The following is a 19,929-nucleotide window of genomic DNA, read 5'->3' as shown; positions in this document are numbered from 1 at the left end:
TATCAGGTCTCACACCACTATCCAACATATCATTATATAACTCCACACCATGAGATGGAAGCCCACCTTCGAAAAAGTAACTTAAAAGTCTGTTACAAACTACTATATCCGCTTCTACCACAAGTCCATTTACTAACTTGGGTAAAAGAGAAAATCTCCTAGACAAACATACAGTAGATAATAAAGAAGAAAACGTATAAGAGTCTGGAACCAATTTCCTTTTTAACAAACTATGAACACATCAAGTGCATCATGATACCTCCCAATCTTTGATAAGCAATCGATTAATACATAGTATAAAACCACACTAATCGTGTGACCAACTGATTGACTATCATGAAAATAATTTCGTTGTTTTGCATACCAAAGGAAAAGACTCAAAGCAATCAAATCAGAAGGGCAATACAACAAAGTTGAATATACAATGTGAGGTGTAAGAATGATTGGTTTCCTTCTATTGGGGAAATATTCATATCGGCCATAAACATTTTGATAAATGGTGCGATGTTTTTGCACATACCTGATGGATTGATTCAAAGGATAGTGTTTTCCAAATTGTCCTTCTTTGCGTCGTGTGTAACAAACTCATACTATATCTCCACAGCATATTATGCTTCGCAAATTCAGAGGATAATAGAAAGTAACTCCTTTATTTCTTCTATCAGCTCCAATTCAGAGGATAATAGAAAGTAACCCTAATAAATTCATACATATGTTTACTTCAGTTCTTCTACATATGTTCTTTGGGTTTAAAGTAGTAATTAGATGACATTGATTAATAGTTTATTGGTATTATCTGATATTAAACAACAAAAATTTCAGTTAATTTTTGTTTTTATTAAAAATTATAAAATTTCATTATCTACTTGTTACTAGCAAAATTTGGATGTGGCTTATGAGAATTCTTATACGTAAGCAAAATACTGTTAAATCTTGATAAATTAATAACTTTGGGACCATAAAAATTTATTGATTAATTGAAACATTCTTTATTTATATAAATTAATAATTTATTGAAACATTCTTTATTTTCTTTTTCCAAAACATTATACTTAATGCATATACATATTAAAGTCATATTTTACAAACACCTAACATAATTTTCTTTTGTAGTACGAAAACACTAAACCAAATCTTCTTAATACACTGAAAAAAGTTAATTTTTTATGCTTAGCATTTTATGTATGAATCTTTTGTGATATCTTCAATAGATCTTAACGTTTGTAAATAGTTTATTTTATTGTAATCTTTTAAAGTAAAGACATTGTTTTAGTTTCTTTGAAAAAAGAAATACAAATACCATCAAGAAATTAATAAAACTCGGACTGGATGGTTTTATGTCTATTACTAGTTCTATCTCCAGAGTTGAGACCGAGCATTCAAGTAAATGAAAGTAAATTATTGAACTTAGATATATAATGAACAACATAAAGAGTTATCTATCAAAACAATACTTCTGCCAATCTATTAATAAGTTGATTAACACCAAAAGACTTATTAGTAATGTATTTGAATAAACCAATACAAAAAGTTATGGCTATAGATAATGAAATTTGGAAACAACCAACGAGAGATCGATGAGCATACTATGACTGTTTCAAAAGGGTCATAGTTCAACTCACATGGAATGATATTATATCTCACAAGCATCCTAATTTTCCAGGATTCAGAATTCAATTTAATAGTGAAAGATTTCTTTGTATTTATATATAATTTGAATATAAGTCACATTACTTGTTGATTTTTTTTTTTTAAATAATCATACCAAAAAATGGTAAATACAACTTCTAAGCATACATATAATTATAAATCATGATAGCAAAACAGGCAGAAAGTTTTCTTCAAAAGTTCAATATCTACGTCAATATTAATGGTAGCTTTGGTCTATTTGAAAGAAAAAAAAAAAATTCAAAATAAAATAAATATGTGTGGGATCCCAGCATTTTTGAGCTTACGACACCTACTAAAAATCAAAATCAGAACTAAGAAGTAAGAAAGCCAAAATCAAAATCAAGCCACATAGAAGAAAGGGATTAGGGATTGAGAGAACGTAAAATAGACTCACTTCGAATGATTCCAATATTTCAATGGAGTTTTATAGAAGGGAAGAATTGATAAAATGGATTAGTGAATTCCTTTGATAGTAGAGGTATATCATGGTTTCAAAATCTTGAAAAATCAAAACAATCTATTTATATTATTTTGTGAGCATGTATAAGTATAACCATCTTGTAATCAATCTATAGAAGAACAATCAGCTAAACGGGCTCAACTCCGATTGGGTTAGCCCGAAAAAATAACAGGTTAAAATCTGTCCAACCCATTCCACACGATATCTTTTAATTATCTTACACAAGTTTTTTTCTCTGTAGTAGATTATCTTTCAAAAATCATTCACATAGAAGAACAATAAGCTAAATTGTGAAAATCCTACATAATTGTAGAGCGAAAGAGCGTATTTCTTAGCAAATGCTCCGAAAAAATATTGAATGATGATATTGGAGGAGTGGGTTGGATATGCATCATGTAATCAAAGAAGTCAAGTGCTTGGTTCAGAGTGAACTTACCTGATTTACTGTTTTCTTCCAGGGATTTGTTAGGCGGAGGCTCTTCGATTGTCAGTTGACGTGGGAGTTCTGTTTTGGGATCGAAGTTGAGGGATCTTTTGACTGAGTGATTTAAATATTATCTTTTATGTAACTGCGTAATTTATGAATAAAAGTCTGGAGTTTGGATATATAACATGGGCAGATTTGTAACATCTCCGGGCAAACCCCAGTTGATAAATTGTTGAAAGGAAGGGTAAATTAGGCTGCTTCCTCTCAATCAAGGAGTGTTTGATTAAATGATTCATGTACAGGCCACTCCTTATATCATTATTCAATAGTTTATTTGGTGTTCTTGCTAAGAATTAGGCAGAAAGCTTTGTAACGTTGTTTGCTTTACAATATCTTATGGTGGTGTTTGTTGCCAGATTTGATGGCGTAAACATTTTAATAAAAAGGGTTTTGGACCTGTAGCTGTTACAGTATTTTCAGTTTCAACTCCTATATGATAGGTGGCTGAGAACTACCACTGGACCGACATCAGCTGAAATTTCAACCGGAAATGCAACTCTCTCGAAGATAAAAGCAAGGGAACCTGAGATGCCCGCAGGGGAAACCAGAGTCTGACGTTTCTCCTTCACTCGTCTTTCCTCTGCATCAATGAGCACAGCTTGAAGATTGTTCCTAAGCTTTTAAACTTCTTTTTTAGCACCAATGACTAGCGTCACCTCCTGTTGTATCCCTTTACCAATGATTGAACTGAGCTGCTGCAGGACACTGGAAACAATTGCTTCACCCATAATCACCGTGCTAATGTGGTGATGAGACCTTCCCATTGAATTTAGTCGTATCATCACAATAACCTTCAAAATGATTTATATTTTATGTCATCTAGCATACTTGTACCATTATGTTTGACTTCCTCGTCCAAATAAATTCATCATTCCATGATCATTTGTTGCAAAGCACACTGTAACAAGGAAATACAAGTATTGTTTATAGGATTGTATATGACAATGATTATATGTTAATTCTCAAAAAGGCCTGAATATCCATAGGTGATTTAAAATTATCAAAAAAATTTGAAAAATAAATGTTGAAGATAATCAATATAGATGAGACACTACTCACCAAGCAAATGCCTCAACGAAGTTTTTGCCATTGAACTCTCACATAATTGTGAACTCTAAAGATAGGTAGCCCAGCTAGTAACCAGTTCTATGTATTAAAGCAAATAACATAATCAGAAACACAAAGCTGTGATAAATTTTCCATAAGAAATGAAGAAAGAACAAAATATTAGAGAGAAAGCATAACCAACCATTAGTTGACTTCTTTTGACTATTTTCCTAACGACATTCTTCCTCTATTTCATAACCCGAAATTTGATGAAATTTGAAACTAAAAATAGAAAATAACATGCATTAGTATAAATTTAAAAAAAAAAAAAAACTTAAAACATTTTCAGAAAACTGGAGTATAAAAAGTGGGGTTATGACCTTCAAGGAATTCGAACATAGGCTATACAAAATATTTCTAGGCCTCTCATTGAAAATAAAAAAAAGTGTGATTAAACAAATTAAATTACCTGTTTCATCAGACCTATTCCCCTTTTATCACAAGTTGATCAATGACGTCTCCTGCATTTATGTCTATCCTTCATTTTCTGATCAATAACTGAAATTTAGCTCAAAGAGAACAAGCATTTCAATTCAAGTAACTTCTAAGTCAAAAAAAAAAAAAAAAAAGTCCTAAAAGAACTCATTCTGCCAACTCTAGTTTGTCATAAATGAATAGTATTTCTACATTGATTCTTCAAGAAATTCGTGAGATTTTAAATTTGATTATTTTGATATCTAAGGACATTTCAAAAGCTTGTTTCATAAAAAAGAAAGCGGCATTTTAAATTTTCAATACCTAACGACATAGAAAAATAATCAAAACAAACCTCAATGAGCCATCAAAAGAATTCAGAGATTAAATTCAATTCTCCAATTGTAGTTCCCTGACAAAAGAGGGATTCAATGGTAAGATAAAGTCAATGCATTTAGCCCTGTTTAACATCATTTTATAACTTGTTTTCAACTAATGAATTTGAAAAACAAAAGACAATTAAATTTTGTAAGGCTGATATCATGCTCTTCAAACACTAATATAACCTTAAGAACAATGTTCTGTTTTTAAAAATTGTATCACAAAAAGTGGTTCAAACAACTGATAGAAGATATATACAGGATGATAGAAAGTTTTGTACATGAAATCTGATGCCTTGTTTCAATAACTTTTAAGCCTTTAAAGGAAGTGCAAAAACAACCTCATTCTACCAACATCTGTCATATAATTTACCGCATCTAAACTAGCATATAAAGGTCAAGTTTTCTTCAGAAGTAAACAGTATTTTAAATTTTCAACATGCTTGATGCATAAAAATTCGGAAAACAAACCTCAATGAACCGTAAAAGTAATTCAAATAGGGAATTCAGTGCAATTGAAGAAGCTCCCTGGCATAAGAGAAAGGCATTAGCAATAATTTAACGAACCTTTTTGACATCAATCGAAAATATGAATCGTTACTTGAAGTGTTTTTGTCAAAATTAGTTTTTGAAAGCTGTTACTGGATGTGTTTCTCTCACTATCTAGATTTAAAATGCACCCTCTTAAATCTTAACATTTCATTGGATGAAAACAGAAAATAAAGTGTGAGTATGTGTGTGTGTGTAGATAAAAGTTAAATTTCTTAAACACATTATCTCCAGAAATTTCAAAATAAGAGAGCAGTTAACAAAAATATGATTAAATCTTCCATTTAAACTCTTAATTCCTTGTCTTGAATCTCGATCAATTTATCATTCCATGAACATTTGACGCAAAAGCAAAATGTGACATGAAAATTCAACAATTATTTACAGGAATACAACTGACATTGATGATGCTAATACTTTAAAACAACTTGGGTATTGTCAATAACAACTTGTTCTTTTCAAGAAGCAACTAGGAGATAGAAACATATATCAGATGTACTGACCTAGAAAATGTGAAATCCAAAAGATGTAGCACTGGTTTCATCGTGCAAATTTGCATTCTGCTACAAGTGTCCCAGAGAAATTTCTGACATTGAACGATAACTATTATTGGTCCTTAATTCATTGCTTTTCCCCTGTGTATTTCCTCAGCGAATGAGTTACAGAATTTGGAAATTCTCAGCTTAGGTAGACAACTAGTTAATCAGTTCTGCACATTAAACAAAATCAGAAACCCGAGGCTGTGATGAGCTTTCTATTTAAATATTATGAAATGAAGAAAGGATGGAGAATAATTGACAAAGCAAAACAAACCATCAACTGAGATTGAGTTCTTTCAACCACTCTCCTAATGCCACTCTCCACCTTTTCCATAATGCAAAATGCTGCACAGATCAGACAATAAATATTTTTGATGAAATTTGAAACCATTAATAGAATATTACATGCCTTAGTATAAGAGAAAGGATTTTATACTAGAAGGAAATACAAGTATTGTTTAAAGGATTTTATATGACAATGATTATATGTTAATTCTCAAAAAAGGCTTGAACATCCATAGGTGATTTAGAAAAAAAAAAAAAAAAAATTGATAAATAAATTTAGAAGATTACAATATAGATGAGATGCTACTCACCAAGCAAGTGCCTCAATGAAGTTTTTGCCATTGAACTCTCAAATAATTATAAACTCTCAGCATAGGTAGCCCAGCTAGTAGACAGTTCTATGTATTAAAGCAAATAAGAGAATCAGAAACACAAAGCTGTGACGTGCTTTCGATAAGAAATGAAGAAAGAATAAAAGATTAGAGAGAAAGCATAACCAACCATTAGTTGACTTCTTTCGACTACTCTCCTAATGACATTCTTCCTCTCTTCCATAATCCAAAATTATAAACAGTGGGGTTATGACCTTCAAGGAGTTCGAACATAGGCTATACAAAATATTTCCAGGCCTGTCAACTTTTTCCAGAATGATACAAAGTTCTGTCAAGAAAAGGGAATTTGATGCCTAGTTTCATGTAAGCTCAATGACAACTAATGTCTTAAACTTTGGGGCCAACAAAAGGAATTGTTGCCTTTTGAAAATTAAAAAAGTGTGATTAAACGAATTAAATTACCCATTTCATCAGGCCTATTCCCCTTTTATCACATGTTAATCAATGACGTCTCCTGCATTTATGTCTATCCTTCATTTTCTGATCAATAATTGAAATGTAGCTCAAATAAAACAGACATTTCAATTCAGGTAACTTCTAAGCCAAAAATAAAGAAATAAAAAAAATAAAAAATAAAAAGTGCAAAATGAACTCGTTCTGCCAACTCTAATCTGTCATAAATGAATAGTATTTCTAAATTGATTCTTCAACAAATTCATGGGATTTTAAATTTGATTATTTCGATATCCAAGGACATTTCAAAAGCAAGTTTCTTTAAAAAAGAAAGCAGCATTTTAAATTTTCAACACCTAATGACATAGAGAAATAATCAACACAAGCCTCAATGAGCCATCAAAAGATTTCAGAGATTAAAATTCAGTTCTCCAATTGTAGTTCCCTGACAAAAGATGGATTCAATGGTAAGATAAAGTCAATGCATTTAGCCCTGTTTAATATCATTTTATAACTAGTTTTCAACAAATGAATTTGAAAAAAAAGAAGAAAAAAAGACAATTAAATTTTGTAAGGCTGATATCATTCTCTCCAAACACTAATTTAATCTTAAGAACAATGATCTATTTTTAAAAGTTGTTATCACAAAAAATGGTTGAAACAAATGATAGAAGATATATACAGGATGATAGAAAGTTCTGTAGATGAAATTTGATACCTTGATTCAATAACTTTTAAGCCCTTAAAGGAAATGCAAAAACAACCTCATTCTACCACCATCTGTCATATAATTTACTGCATCATAACCAACATATAAAAGTCAAGTTTTCTTCAGAAGTAAACATGCATGATGCATGAAATTCAGAAGACAAACCTCAATGAACCATAGAAGTAATTCATATGGGGAATTCAGTGCAATTGAAGAAGCTCCCTGGCATATGACACGAGAAAGGCATTGACAGTTATTTAACGAACCTGTTCAACATCAACCAAAAAATGAATCGTTACTTAAAAACAACTTGGGTATTGTCAATAACAGCTTGTTCTTTTCAAGAAGCAAGTAGGAGATAGAAACATATATCAGATGTACTGACCTAGAAAATTTGAAATCCAAAAGATGCAGCACTGGTTTCATCGGGCAAATTTGCATTCTGTTACAAGTGTCCCAGAGAAATTTCTGACATTGAACGATAATTATTATTGGTCCTTAATTCATTGCTTTTCCCTTGTGTATTTTCTCAGCAAATCAGTTACAGAATTTGGAAATTCTCAGCTTAGGTAAACAACTAGTTAATCAGTTCTGCACATTAAACAAAATCAGACACCCGAGGCTGTGATGAGCTTTCTATTTAAATATTATGAAATGAAGAAAGGATGGAGAATAGTGACAAAGCAAAACAAACCATCAACTGAGACTGAGTTCTTTCAACCACTCTCCTAATGCCACTCTTCACCTTTTCCATAATGCAAAATGCTGCACAGATCAGACAATAAATATTTTTGATGAAATTTTAAACCATAAATAGAATATTACATGCCTTAGTATAAAAGAAAGGAAAGCACTTAAAAATTATCAGAAAATTGATGTAAAGAAAGTGGGGTTATGACCTTTCCAGCCTTAGTATAATAGAAGGACAATTTTTTCCAGCATGATATAAAGTTCTGCTACGGGAATCAGATGCCTGGTTTCAGTAAGTTCAACGAAAACAAATGTCTTAAAATATGCAAAACTTGGTCAAGAAAAGGAATGTAACAAGCACCTCAATCTGACTTCTTTTTCAAGAGAAAGTAGAAGACAGAAACAAACAGTATGAAATGCTAGCTTACCAAGTGAATGTTGAAGACTAGGGATTGAACACTTGTTTCATCTGGTAAATTTTCTTTTTTCTTACAAATGCCTCAGTCAAATTTTCTTCGGTGAATGATGTAATTCTCCCCTCCATTCCTACGGCCTCAAATGCTTAACAGAAATTTGAAATTATCAGCATAGTCAGCAACCATCAAAGAAATAACAGAACCAGTTACAAAATGATGTGATGGGCTTTCCAATTAAACAAAAAGAACTAAAGAAAGAAAAGAGAACAACATTGAGAAAGCATAACCAACCATTAATAGAGTTCTTTTGGCTACCTTCCGAAAACCACTCTTCCTTTCCTCAAAGTTCCAGAATTTGGTTCGGAAAATGCTGTGTTTCAAGTATCTACTATCAATAACAATTTGCTCTATGCAAGAAGCATGCAGGAGATACAAACATAGAACATTTGGAAGCTCACCAGGGAAATCTTAAGAACAGGATTGAACTCCTGTTTCATCTGGCAAATTATCTTTTTGTTTACAAGCGCTTCAACAAGGTTTTATTCCTTAAATGAGATGAATTGGTCCTGCAGTTCTATCGCCTCCAGTATTGACTCTGATGATCACTTCTTCACATACGTCAAAGAAATAAACATAATACTCTGATATGCTTCCTAATTAGAAATCAAGAAACAAAGAAAGAACAGAAAGCAGCATTGAGAAAGCATATCCAACCACTGATTGAGTTCTCTGGACCACGCTTTTAATGCCATTAATTCCTCCTCTCCTTGATAAGGTGAAATGCTGGACTGAGACGATAAATATTTGATGAAATATGAAACCATAAATTGAAAATTATACAGCTTTTAGTTAAAATAAGAAAAGAGCTTAAAATTACCAGAAAATTGATGTATGAAAAGTGGGATTATGACCTCTAAGAAGCACAGATACATCAGATATTTCCTGGCATGTCACTATTTTCCAGCATGATACAGTTTTGTTGATCAAATTTGATCCCTGATTTTAATAAGCTCAAACAGAAGTAATGTCTTAATATAGGTAGCAATTCATGACATCTTAAACTTGCCTCTCTGCATATTATAAAAATAACTAAATCATAACACAATGTTGTGAAGTGCTTTTAAACATCAGCAAGGAAGAAAGAAAAGAGAAATTCACAACCAACCATTAACTAAGTTCTTCTGACTACTATTCTAACACCTATTATCTTCCATAGCGCAGAATGCTGCACTGAAACAATGACTATTTGGTGAAACTTGAAAGTATAAATAGAAAATTACATGCTTTAGTACAAAATGACAGAAAAAACCACTTAAACATTTTCCAAGCCAGACAAAATTTAAACAGCATGAAATGCTAGTTTACTAAGTAAATGTGAAGACCAGGTTTTGTGCAATTGTTTCATCTTGTAAATTTTCTTTTTGCTTGCAAGTGACTCAATCAAGTTTTCTTCAGTGCATGATGTAATTTTGTCCTCCATTGTCGCAACCTCAAATGTTTAACAGAAATTTGAATTTATCAGCATAGTTAGTAACCATCAAGAAATAGCAGAACCAATTTTCTTCAGATATGCTTTCACATTAAACATCAAGCATTAAAAAAAGAACAGAGAGAAAAATTGAGAAAGCATAACCAACCATTAATTGAGTTTGTTCAGAAACTCTGCAAAAACCATTCTTCCTCTCTCCCATGCCGCAAAATGCATCTCTGGAACAGTAAATATTTTGATGAAATATGAAACCTCAAATAGAAGATTACACATCTTAGTAAAAAGGAATTTGGGAAAAAAAAGCACATACTTGAATTGGGGTTATAAAATACTTAAAAGTCCGGTAAAGGGAAATTAATAACTGCTTTCAATAAGCTCAAACAGAACAAATTTCTTAGTACATATAACACTCTTGGTTTAGGAAAAGACTGCAAATTGGTTTCATATTTCAACCTTGATTCTTGAGCAAATTCATGACATCTTAAACTTGGCTGCCTGCAACAAAATTAAATTTTAGTAGAGAGAACATGGCTTTTCAACGTCCCCCCTTAGTAGATAGAGATAACAAAGAAAAGAAGTCTTTCTCAATGAGTCATCAAATGATTTCATTGAGGGAATCCACTGTAATTTGAGAAGCTCCCTGAGAAAAGTAAGAGAAAGCAAGCTCCTCTCTTCCATATTGGTTCTATGGTTCAAATTTGAAACTGTGACCGAAAAGAAATTTGCATGCCTTATTAAAAAGAAAATAATCGCATAAAAAATATAACATATGATTAATCTCATAGTAGATATTTCCAACTTCATTCTGCCAATTTCTGTCATATATATTGATCATATTTCAACATTGATTCTTCATGATTTTCATGGCATTTAAATTCAATTCAGTGCATCAAAACTAACATAAACAGGTAAAGTTTTCTTAAGAAGTAAATGGCTTTTTAAATTTTCAATATCCTCAAGCTAGAAAAATTGAGAAAACCAACCTCAGTGACTCATCCAAGTGTTTCATGAAGGGAATCCAGAGCAACTGGGGAAGCTCCCTGGCATAAGACAAAGGCATTGACAGTTATTTAACGTAGCTGTTCACATTATTCTTTGAAATATGTAGGTACAAATTTCTTAAAGCTCTGTTTTAAAAAAAATAAAAAAATAAAAAAAAAATTCAAATTTTTGTATTTTCAAAGGATTGTAAAGTATGTTGGATATCAAATTTTCTTAAAGCTCTGTTTTGAAAAACAGTTTTCTGTTTTAAAAAATTTTCTTTGAAAATGCCCAACAACAGCTGAAAAATTTGTCTTATAATTAAATCCTTTACAAAGTTAGGAAAGGAGTTTTCTATTTACCAAAATTACTGTTGTGAAAGCTGTTACTAAATGTGTTTTTCACTTGATCCAAATGCTCTGTTTCAATTATCTATTCAATAACAATTTGTTATATGCAAGAAGCATGCAGGAGATACAATGTGGATCATTGGAAATGTTAATAACAGGATTGAGCCCTTGTTTCATCTTGCAAAGTTTTCTTACATAAATGAGATAAACTGGTTCTGCATTTTTATGACCTCCAGTATTTACTCTGACGATCTCTTCTTCACTTACATCAAAGAAATAAACATAATACTGTGATATGCTTCCTAACTGGAAATCAAGAAACAAAGAAAGAACAGGAACCATCATGAGAAAGCTGAAATATGAAACTATAAATTGAAAATTATACGGCTTTTAGTTTAAATTAAAAAACAGATTAGCAGTACCAGAAAAATGATGTAGAAAAGTCAGATTATGACCTCCAAGAAGCACAGATACATCAGATATTTCCTGGCCTGTCACTATTTTCCAGTATGATACAAAGTTTTCCTGTTCATCAAATTTGATCCCTGGTTTTAATAAGCTCAAACAGAGTTTTTTTCCAATAAGGTACAATTTGATCAAGAAAAAAAATGCAACAAGAGCCAAGAAAACATTAACAATGATACAAACCTTGATTCTTAAACTTCTTAATGCATCATAAAACCTTGATTCTTCAGCAAACTCATGACATCTTAAACTTCCCTTTCTCTGCATCAAATGAACATATCAAAATCAAGTTTAATAGCGAGAGAAAACATGGCTTTTCAATGTCCCTGCTAAGTAGAGAAGGCTCCCTGAAGAAAGAGCAATCCAACAGTTTCATATAAATACTAAAGAATTTACAGTACCATTAATAGTGCTGTGATGTACTTTCTCATTTAAACATGAAGCAAAAAACAGAAAGTTAAAAAAGCAGAACCAACCGTTTGAATCCTTGAGTACATACTGTCCTACATTTATCCTTCATCTCTTCCACATTTGTTCGAAGGTATATATTTGGAACTGTGTCAAATAGAGATTGCATGCCTTAGTAAAGGAAAAGATCACGACGTTATCATTATCAGACATGAAAAGTATGAATGACAGTGATATGCTAATTCAAGAATCATGTAGGAGATAGAAATATAGATTTGATGCCAGCTCACCAAGAAATGTGAAAACAAAACATTCAGCACTTGTTTCACCAGGCAAAGTTTCTTCTTGTTACAAATGCTGTCATTGCTTTAAAAATGGTCCTTTACTGCTTTGCCCTTGAGTATTTCCTGCACAGATGAGAGACAGAAACTGCAGACTCTCAGCATATATAGAGCCATTGAAACGTAAATCACTTCAGCATTTAGAGTCAATAACAGAATCAGAAACACAAAGCAGTGACATGCTTTCCATTTAACATGAGAACTGAAGATAGTAAAGATTAGTGAGAAAGCATAACAAACCATTACTAGTGTTCTTCCTATAGCCTCCTACAGCTATTCTTCTTCTCTTCCATAACTGAAAATTTGATGAAATAGAAACTAAAAATAGAGAATGCATGCCTAGAATGAAGAAAAATGATGTTAATATCTAAATGATGTTTAATATGATATTCAGATATTGTTTCAGAATTAAAAATTCAGTTGTCTTGTAGTATTATTTTTCTCAATTCATTGGACCCAAATTCATAGAAATTAAAGGAAGCATGTGGAACTAACAGAATCATACAGTTCCACTACAAGGATTGTCTCTGTTTTAATATAAAAGGGCAGCTGGAAAATATAGATGAATGCTGCTTACCAAGAAAGCGTGAAACCAAAGATTTAGCACTTGTTTCATCAGGCAAATAGCTTTTTGTCAGAAGTGCCTCAATGAGTGACCACCATGACAGATAAAAATTGGTCCTTTATTGGTTTGAGCTGGAGTATTTTCTCTACTGATCGGTGAAATGAAATTGTAAATTCTCAGGATAGTACCCCAATAGTAAATCAGTTCTGCAAATAAAGAAATATTGAATTAGAACACAATGTTTTGAAGTGCTTTTAAACATCAGAAATGAAGAAAGAAAAGAGAAATTCACAACCAACCATTAACTGAGTTCTCGTTCCGACACTCTTCATAACCCATTACTTCCAGAGACAAAATGCTGCATTGAACTATAAATAGAAGAACAATACAAATGCATGCCTTAGTATAATTAATTAATATATATTTTTTAATTTAATTAATTAACTCCGCAAATACGATCTCTAGTACAAGGCCCATGTACCTTATTTGTATTAATGGGCCAATCCATTCTTAATTTTATAATTACATTCAAGAAATTGTATTCCTATTTTTCTAAACAATCTCTTTCATTTCAATGAAAAGTGAATATCAAGAAAATTAACTTAGGAATGGGAAGTAAATTTACTAATTGTTGAATTTGGACCATTAAATTACCTCTAAATCTATGACAAATATTACTTAAACACATGAAATTTGAATAATTGATTAAATATTCAATCAGAAATGGATGCATTTATTTAAACAAAATAAAATATTTACCTCTCATTTTCCCCTACAACCAACAATCATAAATATCTTTCATTGTTGTTTTACTGCTTTGCCCTTGAGTATTTCCTTCACAGATGAAGACAGAAATTGTAAAGTCTCAGCATATATAGGAAGGCATTGATTTGAAACAGTAAATGACTTCAGCACATTAAAGAATCAGAAATACCTTATATTATACTGTATTAATAACCAAATCCATTCTTGTTTTGATTTTGATGAAATAAATTAATTTTATAAACTAAAAATACATTCAAGAAATTGTATTCTATTCTATATTTAAAATACCGAATAATTGCATTATGTTAAAATACAACAACTAATTTGGTTAAACAAGTGGAGTAGAGTATATATAAACATAATCATTCAACAAATCCAATGCATTTCCTCTCAATCATTCTTTTATCATTTCTATTTTCCTTTAAACAACTGCCAATGTATCCATAATCAAATCATACTTAATTAAAATTGGCATGTATTCATATTATATTTACTATTTCTTTCATTTCCACCATTATTTCTATTTCAATTACCTCTAACTAAATCTATCATTATCATTTAACTTAAAACACATGCCTTTTTTCAATTTCTTTCTCATTCATTTATTATTCAATCACAAATACTTTTATTTAAACAAAAAAAAAAATATTACCTCTCACTTTCACCCTTCATCAATCGTAGCCTAGCAGAGGACAACCGTGAATAACTTTTTTCAATGTTGTACTCTGAACAATGTGGTTTGGCAATGCCTTCAATTTTTGGCAGATGCTAATTATCAACTCAACCAAAGATGGCATGATTGTAATATCTTCTTCTTCTCCCTTTCTTGTAATCTCATAATCCCACTCTTCCCATTCATACATATGCCTAAAAGTGAGATATTTCAATTTGGGGAAGGAAATAAATGATGAAGATGTGCCATCACTTTCTATTCCCAAAAATTCATTACTCACTCTTGTCAAACTCCTCATTTGATATATTTCCAAATATTCAAGGGATGGCAATTTTCCCAAGGGAGGCAAATGCTTCAAGTTTATGCAATTATAAAGTTTTAATTCCCTGAGCTTGGTTAAGGACATCATCCAGTTGGGTAAAATAGTGTTGCCTCTGTAAACGATTATTACTAATTCCTCCAAATCTAAAGGTGGTTGTAAGATTTCAAGAAGTGCTTCATCGTCCTCATCCGTCCTCTCTCCTTCATCTTTTTCGAAATCCAGAGATAAATGAAGTAGGTTTTCCTGATTCTTGAGCTCTGATCTTCTAGCTTCATCCACATTTGATACATTTCCCAACTTTCTTATATGCAACACTCCAAAGAGGTTAAGGTATTTCAAACCTTCAAGGCTGCATGTTTTATTATCAGTACCACCACCACCACTCACAACGAAGAACCTTAAGGTTCGGAGATTAGTCAATCTTTGAATTCCTAGTGGCATGTATCTTAATGACCAGACCCCATCATTTTCTAGATGCCTTAGATTTATTAATTTTCCAATCCCTTGAGGTAATTCTTCCAATACTTCACAATCACTAATGTCTAAAGTTTGCAAATTATATAATCCACATAATTCTTCTGGAAGTTTTCTCACTATTAGTGCTCTCAAATTAACATATCTCAAATGTATCAATTTTCCAATCTCTTTAGGAATGTCTTGAATCACAGTTTCACCCAATCCACCTATGGTTAATGCCTTTAAACATGTCAACCCACCAAATAATTTTGGTAAGATATTAGGAGCCAATGGATATGAGGAACCTTCAGAATTATATAGGAAACTACGAATCCTTCTGAGACTAAAAATGGGATCAGGAAATGAACTTTCTCTAAGAATTGTTACCATCAAGTGACAAACTTGCTCATGATAAGAAGAGTTTATGATTGGATCCTTAAGACCGTCAACTTCTATCGACATACATTCATTCTTACTTAGGAATTGGGCAAAGTCATGCACTAAATCGTGCATCTTACATGTTATGATGTTATTGTCATCATCTATTTCAAACTCTTGAAAGAATGATCGTGATGCTAAATAATCAAAGTACTCTTCACCAACTATCTCCATCACCTTATTTTCTTCTTTTTTAAGATATCCTTGAGCCATCCATAATTTAATCAAATAATCTTTCTCTATTATATGATCCTTAGGAAAGACAACACAATATACGAAACATCGTTTTATCATAGAAGGCAAATCATTATAACTCAATAATAATGGCCGAAAAATATCTTCTTCAAATTTTTCAAGTTTCCATAATTCACTATTTAAGATATTTTCCCATTGTTCCTTGTGTTTCTTAAAGCGTAAGAGACTCCCAATAGTCTTTACAGCAAGAGGCAAACCCTTGCACTTACTTAAAATTTGTCTACCAATATCTTCAAATTTTTTACACTCCGCTTGAGACATACCAAAAAATGCTAATCGCCTAAATAACAACCAACATTCTTCCTCCGGCAACTCATCAACATTTATAATATCACTTGATCCCATCATACGTGTAACCGACTCCTTACGTGTAGTAATCAAAATTTTACTTCCATGGAGGCCATTCTTCAAGCAATGATACAATGGTTCCCATTTTTTGTAATCCTCATTCCACACATCATCTAAGATCAAAAGAAATTTCTTTCCCATAATAGACCTATTAATATGTTCAAGAAGCGAATTTAATTCTCTTAAATTTGAAGCAGAATCCTCTAAAGCCTCAATGACTGCTTTAGCAATCCTATATTCATCAAAAGGCTCAGATACACATATCCACATCCTACAGTCAAAACTATTTATTACCTCATTATCGTTATAAGCAAATTGAGCCAAAGTTGTTTTACCAATTCCTCCCATCCCTACAATAGAGATGATAGGAAGGTGTTGTTCACTATTGTCACACAACTTACGTACTAAAGTATTCTTATCCTCAACTCGACCATCTATATCGGACACATCAACAAATGAAGTACTGTGTACTCGGTCGGAATTCCCAGCACTTCCACTCACATTAAACTTATACCTATCTTTTTGTTTCGCAATGACATCTAAATTTTCATTGACTTCTTTTATCTTCATCGCAATGTCATGACGTAAAACAACTTGACGTAAACTAACTTGTTTGAATGAAAAGCAAGAGGAGGGAAAGAAGAAACACACCTTCTTCTTAGGAACAGCAGCATATTCAACTCCCTCAATTTGTTGTTTCAACATGGCATAGTTCCACTCATCCAACACATCTTCAATGTCGTAGGATGCGTGTTTGAGCCGATCTAACCAAAGTGTTACAGTTTTCTCCTTCACTTGTCTTTCCTCTGCATCAACGAGCACAGCTTCAATATCTTCAAGATTGCTCCTAAGCTTTTTGACTTCCTCGTCGACACCAACAACTAGCCTCACCTCCTGTATCCCCTCCTGTATCCCTCCAGCAGTTATTGAAATGAGCTGCTCCAAGACAGCGGAAATAATAGCTTCAGCCATAATCAGAGAAGGTAAATATTTGTAAGAAAAAAGGAGCAAGAGATTTTTTGTGAAGATTTTGACGTTCTTTGAATTCTTATAATATATAGATGAAGCTAGAAACCAACAAATGTGACATAATTGAAAAGGACCCACGCGCCTTTGATTGATGCCCATAATTCAATAAAAGTTATGCCAACTTTAATGGCAAATCCCTTTAAATAGCAGAGTCAGCAATGGTGTGCCTTGTAGGCCAGCACCTTTGAATCATCTTTTGCCCTGTTCATGTATGGTTGTGTCGTATTAATACTTTTTATACATAAAGCAGAAGTTGCAATTGATGCTTGGAATCCGGTAAAAGTGAATTAATCAGTAATGCTTTGCTTTGTTGGCCTGCATTTAATGAAGTGTCAAACTTTTGTTTCCTTTATTATTGCTAAAGAATTAAATCTCCATTTTTAGTCTAAATTTTGTACATCTTTCTCCATTAATGGGACCCAAATCTTATTATGTTCATCATTTTAAATTTAAAATACGATTGATGGGCTACATGTGAAATTCAAGTTTGGTTAATTATCCAAAAAGGACAGCAAGTTCTAAATATTACAGAATCATCAACAACCTGGTTTTAAGAATCACCAACAGCATCGATATTTTTGTTTGTGAGTTTTGTTAAGCCCTATTTTCAGATGAGTAGAAATTGGGATTTTTGGCTCGTTTGATCTGGGAGATTACTACTGGACATTAGCATATATATATATATATATATATATAAAAGCAAATGTTACAACAAGTAGTTGTATAAAAATGTATCTATCATTGAAATAAACAACAAATTTTTAACTTGATCTCACAACTCATCAATAAGTTGTTTTACATTGATGTTGATAATATATTACCAAACCGATTGAAAAGAGAATTGTCTTGGTGGATAATAATTGGTGGTGTTGAGTTATGTGGGGTAGCGGGGATAATGGACTGGTTGGTTTCAGCCATTTACTTTCAGATGCGAAAGAAAGGATTGTGATGGTGGTTTCCGGGTTTGGGCTACGGAATACGAAATTCAATTCATGTTGAGCAGATTTCCTAGGATCGGAATTGCTCTGACACCATCTTGAACAATGGAGTCCCTGAATAATTATATGTATATTTTCTCCTCTAAGTTGGAGGCAATTTATAGATACAATTACATTGTGAAAGTAGGAAACAATCCTATTCTAAAGAAACTAAATATTCTTATATTTAATATATAGATCCTATTCTAAGGAAACTAAATATTCTTATATTTAATATACAAGATCCGTTACCTAACCAAATGTGTTTCTATATTTACAACACACAGACAGCTCATGCCAACACTTCCCAATAACTCCAAGGCAAAAGGTGCAGATTTTGGGTTCCTTCAAGCTGTGGCAAACAGCCAACAGCAGTTTGAAGAGAATCTGACGCTCTCTACTAAGGAACTCTATTATCATCACCATAATCACCAAGAAGATGCAGTTGTTTCCACTATGGAACTGGAGCTTCAAAAGCATCTGACCTTCAATGTGGAAAACTACAATAACAATATGCATAGACCCTTTGCTACGAAGCAGCAAAGGAGAAAACACTTGTACACTACCTCAAGGAGTTTGGTTCCTAACCCTACCAAGGTATGAACGAAATAGAGATAAATACGAGAACAAAATAATAGCAAAACAAATCACAGACAATAAATAGAGAAAATAAAACGTTCGATTTCTCCTGGTTCACCCAATATAGGTTGTGTCCAGATGAGTTAATATTATTGCAATATTATCTCACCTCTCTCGTTTACAATGAATGAATTGTGCTATGATTACTATCACACTCATAAAAAGAGAAAAATATGTTTATATACTATATTTAAAAAACTAAACCTAGTTTTACCAGGATTCCTATTCCTAAGCCTAAATCCAATAAGGAATTAATAACTTAAAGAAATCTTACAACGGCTCTTCATGAAAAAGGCCGAAGCCACCTACAAGCCCGAAGGCACTACCCCCACGACCCCTACTTGCTCACCGAGGCCCCTGAATGCGTTTGCGTAACCCATTAATGCTGAAGTAGTCAACAACTTTCTATTCTCTTTAATAACAAGGTAATGTTTATAACTTTATGTTATATGATACCAAATGCTAATATAACAATTTTACACATATAACAAAGTCTGATAGAGCCTCAATTCTGGGAGATGCTATTGAGTACATCAGAGAGCTTCTTAGAACTGTTAACGAGCTCAAATTACTGGTCGAGAAAACAAGATGTGGTAGAGAGAGAAGCCAGAGGCACAAGAAAGAAGACGTGCTGCAGGACTGGAGATGTTGAGAGTTATATTATATTGTATTAATAACCAAATCCATTCTTTGATTTTGATGAAATAAAATTAATTTTATAAAACTAAAAATACATTCAAGAAATTGTATTTCTATTCAGGAGAGGAGACCAATCTCAATCTCGTTTCATTTCAATGTAAAGATAATGAAATGAAAAGTGAATTAAAATTTACTTCTTCCAAAAGCTGCTGCACTGAAACAATGGAGTTATTCCCTGAAATTTGAAGGTATAAATAGAGAAGAATATTACATAATCCGGAAAATATTGATCTCTAT

General features: G+C 32.2%; 1 protein-coding gene and 1 long non-coding RNA gene across 2 annotated transcripts; both read right to left on the bottom strand.

Moving 5' to 3' along the window:
* Nucleotides 1–9,683: 9,683 nt before the first annotated feature.
* LOC116121549 lies at nucleotides 9,684–12,551 on the bottom strand. Its single transcript, XR_004126742.1, has 9 exons — nucleotides 12,476–12,551; nucleotides 12,277–12,332; nucleotides 11,961–12,038; nucleotides 11,768–11,837; nucleotides 11,508–11,618; nucleotides 10,965–11,021; nucleotides 10,292–10,621; nucleotides 10,130–10,199; nucleotides 9,684–9,981 (listed from the first exon to the last, which is right to left on the bottom strand). It is a non-coding gene; the product is annotated as an uncharacterized LOC116121549 (long non-coding RNA).
* Nucleotides 12,552–14,527: 1,976 nt separating this feature from the next.
* LOC116121562 (putative disease resistance protein RGA3) lies at nucleotides 14,528–17,320 on the bottom strand. Its single transcript, XM_031407515.1, has one exon. The coding sequence runs from the start codon at nucleotides 17,318–17,320 to the stop codon at nucleotides 14,528–14,530; it is 2,793 nt and encodes a 930-aa protein (XP_031263375.1).
* Nucleotides 17,321–19,929: the final 2,609 nt, after the last annotated feature.

This window comes from Pistacia vera, unplaced genomic scaffold, assembly GCF_008641045.1.
Source record: "Pistacia vera cultivar Batoury unplaced genomic scaffold, PisVer_v2 Contig994, whole genome shotgun sequence".
Classification (NCBI taxonomy): Eukaryota; Viridiplantae; Streptophyta; class Magnoliopsida; order Sapindales; family Anacardiaceae; genus Pistacia; species Pistacia vera.
This window is presented reverse-complemented; position numbering and strand designations above follow the sequence as displayed.